We start from the raw sequence: 16,291 nt of genomic DNA, 5'->3' as shown, positions 1-16,291 counted from the left end.
AGGCAGTTGCTTAACCAACTGAGCCACCCAGGCGCCCCAAGCCCTTCCTTTCTTAAAGCTGCCCCTGAAGATTATCTCCCTTCATAGGCCCTCTTCTCCTGGCTAGCACAGCACACACTCGTAGTTCCTCTATTCTGCTAATACTGGGAGCTCTCTCCTCCTCATACAAGTAATCTCCAAGACTCACACTAAATTCATTGCTTCTATCACAAGCAGAAAAAGGAAAGAAATCTCTTCATCCAAAATAGGTTTTTCTATAACACCAGTTTGCGTGTTTTTTCACTTGTAAGCATCTAGGACCCAGTTAGAGACCCAACTACTAGTTGTTACATTGAATTTATTAGAAAATGTGTTTTTAAAATTTTAACACCTAGTGTTACCAGTATCCCTAGGACGATTCATTTGTAACTTAGGGACTCTTTATACTTTACTGACAGAAGATAGAAATGAGGGCTGATTAGCAACCCATTTTGCAAAACAAAAACAAAACTCCACCAAGCTAATTATAGTAAAAGTTGCATGTGTCATTGATTAAAAATGACATTATGGGGAACATTTGAGGAAATGAATATTAGGACTCTCCAGGTGGGTGTACCTCTCTTCTGTCATTTAGAAAAGAGGACAAGACCATTTATGGACTTGCCCTCATTAATTTCTAGGACTCTCCCCTTTGGTTAAATTGTCTGCTGCCAGCCGTCGGTCATGATGTCCTTTTTGTTGGGAGTGCCCTTACCTCACTGTGTCTGTCAATTTAAATTTATTAGAACTTGAGTAGCCTAACGTCTTCTAGCTTTTCTTTCATTCCAAATTATTCAATTTGTGGATGCCAGATTATACCCTGTTAAACTTAAGTGTGCTTAAATAGGTCTTTCTCTTCACTTAGACTATAAACTTCTGGATAGAAACAAGCCACGAGAGTATTGGTAGTGAAGCTTCAGAGATCAGGAAAAACCATATATGAAAGCCTACTCTTCGGGGCACCTGGGTGGCTCAGTCGTTAAGCGTCTGCCTTCCGCTCAGGTCATGATCCCAGGGTCCTGGGATCGAGCCCCACATTGGGCTCCCTGCTCGGCGGGGAGTCTGCTTCTCCCTCTCCCACTCCCCCTACTTGCGTTCCCTCTTTGCTGTGTCTCTCTCTGTCAAATAAATAAATAAAATCTTAAAAAAAAAAAAAAAAGAAAGCCTACTCTTCATTACTATTCAGAAATACATAATGTTATTGTGTTTAGAATGTGCTTTAGTTTTTCGAACTTTTTGTTTCAGTTCTTGAGAGACAAGCTCTCCAAAAAAAGGCAAAAAAAAAAAAAAATTGGGATCCTTAAAGTGTTTCCATTAAGTATTCTTCCAAATATACAGGAATTAAGTATGACTGTATCTGTGAACAGTATAACTGAGGGAAGGTGAGAGAATAAATGACTTAGTTGAGCTACCGAAGTTGTGTGTCCTGGGCAGCTGTTTCCTGGTATCTCTTCTGTAGGCCCAACAAAACTCCAACAAAAGTACACTTACTTGGGAGAGATTATATAGTCAAGTAGAAAAATAGCCACCTTTGCTATAGTTGTTTGGGTTTTCTCCCTTCTCTCTTTAGTATTCTCCAAAATAATAACCTAAAGTGTATCAGCCACCCTTTTAGAAAAAAAAAAAAGTACATCTGTTTTGACCTTCTAAAATTCACTTGATCTATATTTTCCAATGCTTTGGTCCTTTTAAAAATATTTTAATTACTATTAGATGTACACTAACATTTGTTTGACATTGACTTCTGTGACAGGTAATAAAAGAAACCCGGTTAAAGCAAATGTATACAGCAGAAGAAAAGTATGTGGTGAAAACTTCCTTTTATTCAGATAAAGTTATTTCTAGTAACACATCCCTAAAAGTAGCCCAGTTTCTCACAGTCACTGTGGATCTAGAGCAAAGAAGACACTTAGAAGAACAGCTAAAGGTTGGTTGACTATTAAAAAAGAATAAACTGAATTTGTAATACTTTAGAACTGTTTTTAAAACAATAATTTTGATTATTTTATAGGAGATTAATAGAAAATTGCAAGCAGTGGAAGCAGGGTTGATTGCCCTATGTGAGAGAAACAGACATCTAGAACACAAAGACAATGAACTTAGACAAAAGAAGAAGGAGCTTCTTGAAAGGAAAACCAAGAAAAGACAATTGGAACAAAAAATTAGTTCTAAACTAGGAAGGTATCATTCAGCCTATTTGGGCGGGGGTGTGTGGGGGGTACAGGGCACTACGAGGATATTATTATTATACAGCCATACCTTGTTTTATTGCACTTTGCAGATACTGCGTTTTTTGTTTTTGTTTTTGTTTTTTAAACAAATTGAAGGTTTGTGCAGCCCTGTGTCAAGCAAGTCTGTTGGCACCATTTTTCCAATAGCATTTGCTCACTTTGTGCCTCTGTCACATTTTGAGGATTCTCATACTGTGTGTTTGGTGATCAGTGATTAAGACTCTGAAAGCTCAGGTAATGGTTAGCCTTTTTTAGACAACGCTGTGTCACACTTAGTGAACTACAGTATAGTGTAAACACGATTTTTAATACTCACTGGGAAACCACAGAATTCTTTGGATTCCCTTTATTGCAGTGGTCTGGAACCAAATCCACAATCTCTCTGAGGTGTGCCTGGACTCTGTCATGATGTTGCAATTCCCACAAACACGTTTTATCCCAAGAGCGTCTGTAGGGCAAAAGTTGGTGAATCTTAAGTGTTGTGAGTTTTCCTATCCCCTGATTAGCCGTTTTTATCTATCCCTGGACCCTTTTCCGTGCTTAAAAGTTACTGAGGACCTTGAGGAAGTTTTGTTAATATGGTTTATATCATTGACATTTACCATATCAGTAATTAAAACTGAGAGTGTTTAAGATATTTATGAACAACCACAGTTATATGTTTACCAAGAGGAGTGGCATTGTTTTTACGTTTTTATTAGTCTCTCTAAATGAAGTTGTTTATTTCATAGCTGCTTTTACTTTCAGTCCGTTGTGAGGTGTTGCTTTGAAATATATGGAGAAAATGTGGCCTCACATAGATTTGTAGTTGGAAAAGGAAGGAGTACTTTATAGTAGACTTTTCAGATAGTTGTCTGTGGTCTTGTTTAATACTACATCAAAACCTGCCAAGGTGTGGTTTGTTGAAGTTCACTTGCAATGTGGAATCTGATTAGATTACTCTTAAAGTCCATTGCACTGTAAGTGGATCTTTTAGCCAGTGATTTTGTTACATCATGCATTGGTCCTTTAGATAATGTTGGCTCACCAAGCTGCATAGATCTTTCAGATGTTGCCACATTTTATTGTGTAATATAAAAAATCTTTAAGAACTGGGAAGCTGTCAAGCTCACAGTGTAGATAACAAATTTTCCAAAATTTTAATTGGCACGTGAAAGTTGTTTATTGGCAGTTATTTTTCTTGAAGTGATAGGCTCACTTTGTTCACTTTTGGGCGGGGGGATAAAATCTGCCAAATACTTAAGTCTCAGTAACCATAGTTTGTCTTTATTCTTTTAAATAAAAATGGTATTTCACGAAAAAGTATCTAGGCCAGCTCCCAGCTCAGTCACACAAGTGCCTTTCCTTGAGGCAACCATCATACTTTGGTTGCAGTGTAAGTACTGTGTGCTTTGTATTTCATCACACTGAATATTAAAAAGGTATATACTCAATTACCACTGGGAGGTGGTTCAAGATGGCAGTGTAGGAAGACCCTGAACTCCACTCCTCCCACAGACAGAGCAAATCAACAGCTACAGATGAAAGTGTTCCCTCTGAAAAAGACCTGAAAACTGACTCAACAGCTCTTCTGTAACAGAGACAGGATCTCACATAAAACCCCACCCCTAGTGTGGTGACCAGCACTTGGGAAGGATATCACAAATACGGAGTTTTTCCTCGGAGGAGCAAGGAGTTTGTGCCCCAAGTCAGGCACCCCCACGCTTGGGACCTACACCAGAGAGATGAGTCCCCAAAATGCCTGGCTTTGAAAGCCAGTGGGGCTTATACATAGGAGAACAGTACAGTGGTAGGGAACAGATTTTGCTCTTTAAGCATTACTGACCACAGGACCCTGTGCAAAAAGCAACAGTGTGATAAGTGCTTAGGCCATCTGTGGAGGAGACTTCATTTCTCGTCTTAAAGCATCTGCCCAAGGGGCAGGAGCCTAATGGGAATCTCTCCTGGGACACAGGCACTGATGGGCACCACTTTTGTACTCTCCCTCTAACCTGCTAGTGGGTGATGGCACCCCCGAGTCCCCGCCAGAGCTAGGCGCCCAAGGGTCTGAAACAATCTTCCTGGCAGACTACTGTCCCTAGGGTACTGCAGAGACAGCAGTCTGAAACACTCTCCAGTCTTCCTGTGAAAAAGACCTATTTATTTGTCCTAGAATTCAGCCTCAGGGGCTTCAGGATTACCAACACATCCAGAGGCTACGAAATTGTTCTCAGGGAACAGGGTCCAGGAGATGCCATCTTTGGGCTCTGTTGGCCTTGCTAAAGCTCACCAGTACCTTCCAGAAAGGAGCTCCTACACTCATCTGGAGCCCTGATTTTTCCAACCGTTTCCTAGGGGACACTTCCAGGATGCCTGGTCTGTAGACCAGCAGGGTTTATGGTGGTTCCAAAAGACTGTATATTTATTTGCATACCTTAAAAGCATGCTGCCTGAGGGTCCTAGCTTCTCTTCTAGCTTCTCTTCTGCGTGAAACTAAGGGCAAACCTCTGGAACACTCACAGAGGACTTGGCACTCCCTCAACAACTGGGACCTGTCAAGAATAAGTCAGGTTGCTTAGACCACAAAGGTTCATGTCACCACCAAGAGCTAGAGGAGGAAACCAACACAGAGTCAAGCAAAATGAAACAAGAGTGTGTTCCAAATAAAAGAACAGGATAAAATATCAGAAGAAGAACTGTTATGAAATGGTGTTAATTTACCTAATAAAGAAATCAAAGTGATGGTTATAAAAATGTTCACCGAACTTGCAAGAGGAATGAACACAGCAAGAACTTCAGTAAAGAGGTAGAAAGTATAAGAAGGTACCAAACAACTTCACAGAGCTGGAGAATACAACAACAATTAAAAAATACACTGGACGGGTTCCAACAACAGACTAGATGAAGCAGAAGAAAAATCAATAATGTGGAAGACAGGGTAGTAGGGTTCACCCAATAGCAAAAAAGAATTTTTTTTTTTTTTTTTAGAGCGCGCATGTGTGTGAGCAGGGGTGGGGGTAGACGGAGAGGGAGAATCTTAAGCAGGCTCCACACTCAGCGCAGAGCCCAACACGGGGCTCAGTCTCATGACCCTAAGAATCATGACCTGAGCCGAAATCAAGACTTAACTGAATGAGCCGCCCAGGTGCTCTGAAAACAGAATTTTAAAAAGTAAAAATAGCTTAAGGGGCCAATGGGACAACATCAAGCAGAATAACTTTCACATTAAAAAAGCAGAAAACATTTCAAGAAGAAGTAACAACTTCCCTAACCTCGGGAAGGAACAGATATCCAGATCCAGGAAGCCCAGAGAGTTCCACTAAGAATAAGAGGAAATCTGTTCTGCAGAAGAGCACTGATTTTTTTTTTTACTGAAAACAAATCACTGCGGAGTCAGACGCCAATGACATTTGACAGGACTGGAAACCTACGTTCCTCAATAATGAAGAATTTACACAATGTTTGAGGCTTTTGATGTTTTTGTTTTTAAGCCATCATAACTGATGGAAGCATATTATTTGTGTCAGAGAATATAACCTCATTAATATTTACCATTTGATCTTGTGGATCAAAGTATTTTATCCCAAGAGAGGGAACATTCACTGGTATAAAAAAATATTCTCTACCCCTCTGCTGGAAAGTGATTCATTAACACTTGAATATTTAAAATCAGAATTCTGTTGTCATATGCTTTGAGGAGCAGTAGACCAAAGGAGTCATGTACTTATGAATATGTGTAATTTATAGGAAATCTCAAATCACTAAACAATGTATCCAATTCACAGAATGGTTTCAAAGAAACTATACAAGACACATATAGGCCCTAAGATGATCAAGATTGTATTGTAGCTGTCAGATTAGCTACAATTTAGTTCATCAAGGATGTGTACTGTTGAAGAGCTTAATGAAGAGTTTTAGACATCTAGACATAGTTTAGAATTTTATTGCTAGGTCACAAGGAACTACCTATGATAGGACATTTGAAGTTATGTGAACATTCAGGTATGATTATCAGGTGATGGTCCAGAACATTTGCCAAAAACATCATGAGCACTTAATGCAGTATAGGAAAAGTATATCATGTTGTTATAGGTTCCTGAACAAAGGACCACAGTGGATTTGGCTTCAGACTCATTGTATCATTGATCTTCAGTGGAATTCAAGGCCAGAGTTTATTGTTGGTACTCACATCATCCTAAATTATGCAGAAGTTAGGGCTGCAATATGATGAGTACTTGGCATTGAAGAGTCTCTTCCTGAGACAGCTGCTGACAAAAGCCAAGATTCTGGGTTTGATAATTGTATAGACATAGTCAAGCCTCAAGGAAGCATTGGAAAGGTTTGATTACAGCCCAACCCCTTCTGCTTCCTTCCAGAGCTCAAGAAAATCATCTCACACAGCAGTCTCAGACCCTTCCTCGACACCAACAGAGACCCAGCAGACACTTGCGCTCCTCCCAGACACCATAGAGCAGCTCCTGAAAAGATGGTAACAAAGGAGGTCATTGTTTAGTCCGTCTTCAGTACAGTCGGTGATGTCTCAAGCTGCACATGTACCAGCTCCTTAAAGAGACTCGTCTCAGTCTTTAGCTCAATTATGAGCCATGCAGCACCTGAAAGACCAGTTGGAGCAACAGACACGGATGACAGAGGCCAATACTCACCAGCCCCAAGAAGAACTAAGAAAGATTGAAGAACAGACTTCAAATGGCCCATGGTTAAGGGCTGCAGATGTTTTTACAACAGTCTGGCCCTGGGTTGAATTTTGATTCCATTCACCTTTCTTCTGGAAATTCATTTAAATTCCAGCAACTTGTACCTATAAATATTAAGGACCAGGTTATTCACACTAACTGAAATTAAAGTGGAATGAATACTGGACACCTTGGCACATTCAGCATATGATTCAACAGCAGACTTTGCAAAGTCCATCAAATCAGAGTCAACAGAATGTACTGAGCTGGCACGGTCAATAAACCCCTCCTTCCAGTCGGACACAGAGCGCTCTTAGAGCCCCACTGTATGACACTATGAGGATTTCATAGCTGGAAGCATGGTCCAGATTCCATCTAGGATGCCACAAAACAGAACCCAGACGGCTGCAGTAACGACATTCGTTCAGGACGCATAAGATTTTCTCAAGGTCAGCAACTTGGTGATTAGTGATTACATTAGTAGCTGCTCCCGGAGCTTGGGGGGTGGTCATGGTACTGTGCACTCTGCTCGTGGGTCAGGCGGTGCCTGCCTGCCCTCCTGCGGCTCCACAGCGGTCACAGACGTGCTCAGTCCCACAGCAGAGGTCCCAGGAGGGGCACCTTGGTCTTCTGGCTCAGCTGACCCAACTACTACAGCAGTTTTTCCAGACTTGAAGGCTTCCCGTGGAGCAACCTTGAAGCCAGCTTATCCTCTCTGCTGCGTTTCCACTACACCAGGGCCCTTTCCCTCAGTCCCGGCGCCAGGAGCATCTGAGTCGGCACAGGCCTGAAAGTTTGACCTGTTCTTCTAAGGTTCAGCCACAGTGGGCCATATGCCTCCTCGGACCTCAAGGGAGGAAAGGGTTGGCCATGAAGAGTTGCTCGGAGGATCTGAAGCTAGGATAAGTCCTAGTAGTTTCACGAGAAGCAGTACTGAATGTTGTGGAATTCTAGTTCCTGGAGTGAATTAGCAGGGAAAATGCTGCATTAAATGCTACATTAAACACCAGCCAGTGCGAGATGAGCACGGGGCCATAGCCAGCTCTCACAGTGTTGGACTTTCCCAGCTGTTTTTGATGGGGAAAGTGTATTGCCAGATATTAAGCTTAGTTATAAAACATGGTCTCCAGTCAATCAGAAAGGCACTAACAGTATTAGTAACCTGGTGGTTCTATACCTGTTTTCAAGTATTATAGGACACACCACTGTCATGTTAGGGGTTTGCTTACAACGATCCCATGCAGATAGTCTAGTACACCCATTAGGCCCCTTCCCGAGCCCCTCTCCCTTTTTAGGGAATGATGAATAGTAATTAATGTCAGACTCTTGTGTGGGTATGAATTGTCTTATGTACAGATGCTGTAAGTACTATGGATATGTCTGGATAAAAGAGAAAGCTAAAAAAAAAAAAAATACTATCAATAGCTGCAGAAAAAGCATTTGACAAAACTGTCAACAATATGGGCAAAGAGGGAACATAGTTCAATATAATAAAGACTAAACATGACAAGTCAACCCCCTCCACTTATATATGTAAGTATAACCTTATACTCAACAGTGAAAAGCTGAAATTTTCCTTTAACATCAGGATCAAGACCAGGATGCCCACTCTCCCCACCTTTATTCAGCATAGTGTTAGAAATTAGGATTTCTGAGCAGAGTAGGCAAGAAAGAGAAATAAAAGGCATCTAAACTGGAAAGAGGTATAAACCAGCACGAGTTGTGGATGACAGGATTTTACATAGAAAACCCTAAATACTCCACCAAAAGAAACTTCATAGCACAAATCAACAAATTCAGTAAAGTTGCAGGGTACAAAATCATCATATAAAAATCGGTTGCATTTTCATATACTAACAACACACTCAAAGATGAAAACAGTCCCATTTATAAAATTGCACCAAAAAGAAAATGCTTAGGAATAAATTTGACCAAGGAGGTGAAAGACCTGTATACTGAAAACCATAACACACTGAAGAAGAAATTAAATTTGACAAATAAATGGAAAGATTTTCTGTGCTCATGGGTTGAAAGAATGTTAAAGTAGCCACGTTACCCAAAGCAATCGATAGATTCAGTGGAATTCCTATGCATTTCCTAATTCCAGCAGCATTTTTCGGAATTAGAAGAATCCTAAAAATTTATGGGGCCACAGAAGATACCAAATAGCCAAAGCAATCTTAAGAAAAAGCTGAAGGCATCACGCTCCCTGATTTCAAGCTATATCACAAAACTGTATTAATCAAAACAGGGTATTGACATAAAAGCAGACACATGCATCAGTGGAACAGAATAGAGAGCCCAGAAATAAACCCATGTATCTATGGGGAGTGGCTTTGTGACACAAGAGGAAGAATAAACGATGAAGAAAGGATGGTCTCTGCAATAAATGGTGCTGGAAAAACTGGGCCACAAGCTTACACCAAACAGAAAAATCAACTCAAAATGGATTAAAGACCAATATAAGACCAGAAATCCTCAAACTTCTGGAAGAAAACAGTAAGTTCTTTGACATGGGTGTTGGCAGTAATTTCTTTGGAACTGACTCCAAAGGCCTTGGCAACAAAAGCGAAAATAAACAAATGGGACTACGTCAAACTTCAGAGCTTCCGCACAGTAAAGAAAACCATCGCCACACCAAGAAGGCAGCCTCTGGAATAGGAGAAAATATTTGGAAATCGTGTATTCGATGACAGTGTAATAGCTAAAATGTAATGATTTCATACAACTCAATAGCAAAAAAAAAAACAAAAAACCCCAATCTGATTAACAAATGGGCAGAGGATCTGAATAGAGGTTTTTTCAAAGACGATCTGCAGATGGCCAACAGGCAACTGAAATCATCAGGGAAATTTAAATAAAAAGGACAGTGAGATTACCACCTCACACCTGTCAGAATGGCTATTATCAAAGGACAAGAAATACCGAATGTTGGTGAGGATGCGGAGAAAAGGGAACCCTTGTCCACTGTTGGTGGGAATGCAAACTGGTGCAGCCGCTGTGGAAGACAGTATAGGGGTTCCTCAAAACATTAAAAATAGCACTACCCCACGATCCAGTAATTCCACTTCTGGGTATTCAAAGAAAAAGCAAGCACGGATTTGAAAAGATGTCTGCGCTCTCCTGTTCATTGCAGCAGCATTTACAAGAGCCAAGACACGGAAGCAACCCCCATGTCCGTGGCTGGATGAGTGGGTAAAGAGGAAGTGAGCTACACACAGACACACGCCCTTGTGTGTGCACAGGCTGCACTACTACTTAGCCACTAAAAAGAAGGAAATCTTGTAACCACATGAGTGGAACTTGAGGGTATTATGCTGAGTGCAGTAAGTCAGAAACACGTACCATATAATTTCACTTACCGTGCAATCTAAAAAACCAGTGAACAAACAAAAACGCATAGATACAGAGAACAGATCGGGTGGTTGCCGGGAAGGGGTAGGAAGGAGTGTTGGGGGTTGGTAAAATAGGGGAAGGTGATCAAGAGGTACAAACTTCAGTATAAAATAAAGATTCGGGGCCCCTGGGTGGCTCAGTCGTTCAGCGTCTGCCGTCGGCTCAGGTCATGAACTCGGTGTCCTGGGATCAAGCCCTGCATCGGGCTCCCTGCTCCGCGGGAAGCCTGCTTCTCCCTCTCCCACTCCCCCTGCTTGTGCTTCCTCTCTCGCTGTGTCTCTGTCAGGTAAATAAATAAAATCTTTAAAAAAATAAAGACCCATAGGAAGGTAATGTATGGTGTGTGACTGTAGTTAATAATACCGTATTGCATATTTGAAAGTTGCTGAACGTAGTTTTTTTTTTTTTTATTTGACAGAGATACAGTGAGAGAGGGAACACAAGCAGGGGAAGTGGGAGAGGGAGAAGCAGGCTTCCCACCGAGCAGGGAGCCCGATGCGGGGTTCGATCCCAGGACCCTGGGATCATGACCCAAGCCGAAGGCAGACGCTTAACGACTGAGCCACCCAGGCACCCCCGAGAGTAGATCTTAAACGTTTTCTTTACCAGAAAAAACTTTTATAACTATATATGGTGACAGATGTTACCTAGATTTTTGTGGTGATCGGTTCATGATATATACAGACATCAAATCATTGCACACCTGAAACTAATATGTCAGTTATACTTGAAGTTAAAAATATGTAAGACTCACGATTTAATAATTTTTACTGTCATCAAAAATATTAATTGAATTTGGCATTTCTGAAATTTTTGAGTACATGGCAGTGAAGAATCTCATGACTGTGAGTATACTCTGGTGCTACTACCTAGATTCGTTCCAGAGCACTAGAAGTTTTTGTTTTTGTTTTTTTAAAGATTTTATTTATTTATTCATAAGAGACAGAGAAAGAGGCAGAGGGAGAAGCAGGCTTCTCGCTGAGCAGGGAGCCCGATGTGGGACTCGATCCCGGGACCCTGGGATCGTGACCCGAGCCGAAGGCAGACGCTGAACTATCTGAGCCACCCAGGCGCCCAGAGCACTAGAAGTTTTATTCCCCATTGTTTTTATACCATCAGTGCAAACATCACTGCAGTGAACAGGGCAGTTGAGGTCTTCTTACAGCAGTGAAAATAGTTCATGATTCCCCTGAAATGGTTTCAGGGAACCCCACAGCCTCTGGACCACACTTTGAGAATGACTGACCCAGACATATAACCAGAGTAATGGGTCCACTGAATTTGGATTGGTGGGAGAGGTACAGGCAGTGAGATTATCAATCCAGGCTGTGTGTTTCTCACCAGTTCTGAAAGAGAGTGATAGGGAAGGGGGAAGATATGCTGATTTTCACAGAAGAGAGTGGGCATTGGGGGTTTATCCCACTCCTTCAACTGTAACATCCCTTGTTACAATTGGAAGTATGTCTGCTTAGCCTTAATGGTCACATATTCCACAGAATTTTATACAAAGATGTGAGTAGTCTAAATCTTATCCTAAAGGAAAACTGTTAGCTTACTGTGAGTACCCAGGCAACCATTCTTAAAACTGAATATACGTTGTATTGTATTTGGATATTTTGTAGAAACTAGGATATACAGGAGGTGATAAAAGCTATTAGGGTGTTCATTCTAGGGGAAAAGAACATGGCTTCCAGTTCGAAGGTTTTCCCCATGGCCTATCTCAGACCTTTTTGTTGTGATTTTTTTTTTCCTATAAAGATTTAGATATTAATGGCATAGTCAATCTTTGATCATAAATGACCACTCATTGCCTTCAGTTAAGGTATCTGATTACCTTGACCTAATGTAGTATGTGTTTTTAAGCACATTCCTAAATTGAACCATACATGAAACGCATTAAGGGAATTTGTTCTTTACTGGTTTTTTGTTGTTGTTTTTAAGCAAACACTTGGCTATTTACTATTAGTGAAAAGGTAATAGTGTACCTTGGCTGCTTAAACCTACTATTTAGTCTGGCTGCCTAGAAGGTTTTCATCCCTAAGCCTCTTTTCAGCCTTCACCTTTGGCCTCATTCCTATCGTCATCATCTACAAGATACTTAACCTTTCCTGTTCGGCTGTCCTACTGGACCCACTGTCTAAAACTAAACTCTCTCTTCATAAGTAACGTGGATTTTTTTAGTGAAAGGGCCTTTCATACCCATCACCAGCCTGCTGTCTCATACCTATAGTTAATCACTTCTAGTTACAAAACTCTTTTCCTTGAGATTGAATTTCAACTTTTTATAGTCTCCTTTCCCTCAACCCATTTCACCTCACCCCCCTGGCCTCTCCTACTCTCTCTCTTCCGTGTACTGTTCAGGCCCTTCTCTACATCATCTGCTGAACTTGTTCATTCTTGTGTATTAGTGTTTCCAAACTGGGTTCTTGATTTTATCCCGGAGGCAACATAGTGGGGTGGAAAGAACTTGGACTTTGGTGTCAAACACATCTTAACCATGTACTATACATGACCTTAGGTAACTTAACTTCTGATCCTTAGTTTCTTCACCTTGAATAGCAAAATAGTAGTAACTTTTAGGGTTGTATTGTCTTTTCACTATATATTTTTAATCTGTTAATCAGATCTCCCCAGTTAAGCTGCTTTAGGTAAGGGGACTGTGTGTGAACAACATTAACAACAATGGTTAGTAGCTAATATCCATCCATCGGTTAAAGGCCCAGCACTGTACTAAGTGTGTTACATATTTTACCTTTTTTTTTTTTTTTAAGTTTTTTTTTATTTATTCATTTGAGACCCAGAGATAGAGAGCATGAGCAGGGAGAGAGGCAGAGGGAGAGGGAGAAGCAGGCTCCCCGCCGAGCAGAGAGCCCGATGCGGGGCTCGATCCCAGGACCCTGAGACCATGACCTGAGCCGAAGGCAGACGCTTAACCAACTGAGCCACCCAGGCGCCCAATATTTTACCTTTTTTAAGTTTTCATCATAGCCCTTTAGGGGAAGTACTGTTATTTTTTCTAATTTATAGATAAGGAGACTAAAGTTCAGAGGAGTAACTTATCTAGTTATACTGTTCATTAGTGGCAAAGAGGAGATTCAAATCCATCTTTCTGACTCCAGATCCTACACCGTTACCACCATCATTACTTAAACTGTGCTGGGCACATAATATCTCAACAAATACTTTTTGATCCTGAGTGGTTACATAACAAGATTGTTTAATCTAGAAGCTAGTAGTTTTTATGTCTGAGTAGCATTGCTAAAAAGCCCATCAAACGGTAGAAGACCTAAAGATTTGGGCTCAAACCTTGTGTTAACTCTGATTTCTACATCATTATATGTTTCGTACAGTTTAAAGCTGATGGAACAGGATACTTGCAACCTTGAAGAGGAAGAGCGAAAAGCAAGTACCAAAATCAGAGAAATAAATATTCAAAAAGCAAAACTTGTTACTGAATTAACAAACTTTGTAAAGGTAAGGCATTTTCTTAACTTTAGTCATTTTTTTTTTTATAGCAGGTAGATAAGTAAATAGATTTAAAAAACTATTGCTAAGAGTTTACTATCAGTAATTTTAGCTTTGACATTTTTCATTATAGGTCAATAAACTGGTTTAAAGCACTCATTAAGCTAAGTTATTATATTCCAGGTGATTTAATTAAACACACAGAAAAACATTTAAAAATTCTCTTGTAAGAAATAGTTGTAAAAAGAACTATTCGAGCTATCAGTCGCATTAGAAAAATGTTTTTCTTATGGTTTATTAATTTTTAAAAACTTTTTTTTCTTGTCAAACAAATTAAACTTTTAGGGGTTTTTGTTCCTAGATTTGTACTTCTTTGCATATACAAAAAGTTGATTTAATTCTTCAAAATACTACAGTGATCTCTGAGAAGAACAAATTAGAATCCGATTACATGGCTGCTTCATCACAACTCCGTGTCACAGAGGTACAGTTTTTGCTTTTATTCTTTTATGATGGGGTTCCAGCCTCAGACCAGTTTGAAAACCTGTATCATCACTTGGAATATGCATTTTGTTATATGCTCTTTAGTTTATAAATGTAATGCATTCTGTGGATGAGGAAGTATTTGAAACATTGTACTGTGCACTTTATGTTATTTGATTGGGGGAGGTACGCTAATAATTAGAGTATCTTACGTAGTCCCTTGACGGGCAGAGTCTCCTGTCTGTTAACCCAAAAAAATTATAGTCACACTATCAAGAGGTAGCAGCCAGTAGCTTTCATTGCCGTTTGTACATCTTGTAAAATAAACTGCAGATGAGTTACAGTCCTCACCAGGAGTGGCCTTCGTGTGCAGGGGGTGAAATGTGATGCGCTGAAGTTAACAAAAATCCCAAAGAAGAGCTGGCGACAAAGTGCTAGTGACAGTGGCATAGTTTTGAGTCTTCCAAGTCCTTTCCCAAAAAGAGAAGAGCAACTAGGCTAACCACCACCAACCCACGGACACCACACGCAGCAAACTGTCAGAGTGGCCCTGGTGGTGGACTGCAGTTTACTCTCCCACTAAGCACCCAGCGGTAGCAGTAGACCGTTCAAGGTAAGGGCACAGTCCCCAGGAAGCCTGCCTCTCAGTCTCTAGCCCCCCTCCCTGGAAGGCTCAAACAGAAGTCGAGACAATCCTGGGACTAACGCCCCAACCCTCTGATCACATGATTTGTCTTTCTGGCATTGTTCCTTCCCCTCTGGAGTCCTCTCCTAAGCTTAAACTTAGGTATGACCCGAGGGGCGGGCTCGCGAGTAACCTATCACTCAGGAAAGGCCTAGGGTTTCGGAGTCTCCTTCCCCAAAAACCAGGGGCCAAGGCCTAATTCTTTAACTCCAGGACGTCAGTGGGGAAGATGAAGCCAGCAGCAGCATGACTAGCGTGTTACCAGCGAGTATGTGGTAAACGGGGCGGGGCGGGGGGAGCTCGGGGAACCCAGAAATGCAGGCACCAACAGGTTCTCCTGTCTAAACGAAGGAGGCCCCACTAGGTGTGGAAAGCTCAGCAGATCAGTTTGAGCACAGCTGAAACTGGAGGCGACTCTAGGCTCTGGAAAGGTCGGATGGTGCTGTGGTGGTGCATGTCCTGTGAACTCTCAGGCCAGACCAAACCACGTTGCAGAAGCGCACGGCTTACCGAGAACTAGAACCACGGGGTAGACGAAGGGCCCGGCAAAATTGGTCCTACGTGGTTCTAAGGCTGCCAGCGCGGCTGACACACAGCACTAAAAATGGGAGAAGAGACCATAGACATTAAGTAGAATATACTTCCTGATTGTCTGGTAGGTATTATCAGGAAATAAAAGGATATTACTTCAAAGTGGGTGCTTTGGGAGACCGAAATAAGGGAGAATTTCAACATTGTTTATAGTGGGAACCAACAGACAGTATTCCAAAACAGATATAAAAGGACATAGGACATGATATAAAGTATTTGCGCAAATTTTCCTAAATACCAAAAGATATACAAAGAAAAGGAGAGGGAGATAAAACATATCATATCACCAAAGGTCAGATATTTATATACATAGATGCCACAAAAATAAATGACATAAAATGGCAGAACTAAGGCCAAACATCAGTCTTGTCATTAAGTATAAAAGGATGTAACATCTTTTAAGAAAGGATTATTTCCAAGTTCAATATGGTGCAGAATGTGAGAGATCCCTCTCTAAGAAAGAGATTGAGAAAGGTTGAAATAAGAGGACAAAGAGCCCAAGGGATTTTTTTTTTAATCACAGAGACCCAAAATATCAGAAGTACCTATATTTATGAAATCATGATGATACTTAAAAAAATACTAATATTGGTCACCTTTGGAGGATTTTGGAGAACTAGCCATTATTTTGAAAAATGTAATACTCAGGATAAATAAGACAAGTTCCTCTTTCCAGAAGCCTTTCAAATAATAAATGCAGAAGGGATTATAGTAGTAGAATACCACCACTTTGCAGCTGCTGATCAATC

At 40.9% G+C, this 16,291-nt stretch overlaps 1 protein-coding gene and 1 pseudogene across 2 annotated transcripts in view; both read left to right on the top strand.

Annotated features, from left to right (window-relative positions):
* Nucleotides 1-16,291, top strand: part of SMC5 (structural maintenance of chromosomes 5) — a 94,283-nt gene that overhangs the window by 60,915 nt on the left and 17,077 nt on the right. For both annotated transcript variants that reach the window (XM_035029072.1, XM_035029071.1), the window contains exons 14-17: nucleotides 1,772-1,945; nucleotides 2,030-2,199; nucleotides 13,669-13,792; nucleotides 14,145-14,267. In XM_035029072.1, the coding sequence (XP_034884963.1) occupies nucleotides 1,772-1,945; nucleotides 2,030-2,199; nucleotides 13,669-13,792; nucleotides 14,145-14,267 (591 nt within the window). The remainder of the gene's footprint in view (nucleotides 1-1,771; nucleotides 1,946-2,029; nucleotides 2,200-13,668; nucleotides 13,793-14,144; nucleotides 14,268-16,291) is intronic.
* On the top strand, nucleotides 3,987-8,786 carry LOC118026259 (annotated as a pseudogene).

The sequence above is a fragment of the Mirounga leonina genome, unplaced genomic scaffold (assembly GCF_011800145.1).
Source record: "Mirounga leonina isolate KUSES-001 unplaced genomic scaffold, KU_Mleo_1.0 Mir_224, whole genome shotgun sequence".
Classification (NCBI taxonomy): domain Eukaryota; kingdom Metazoa; phylum Chordata; class Mammalia; order Carnivora; family Phocidae; genus Mirounga; species Mirounga leonina.
The sequence above is the reverse complement of the archived record's forward strand: the minus strand, read 5'-3'. Positions and strand labels throughout refer to the sequence as shown.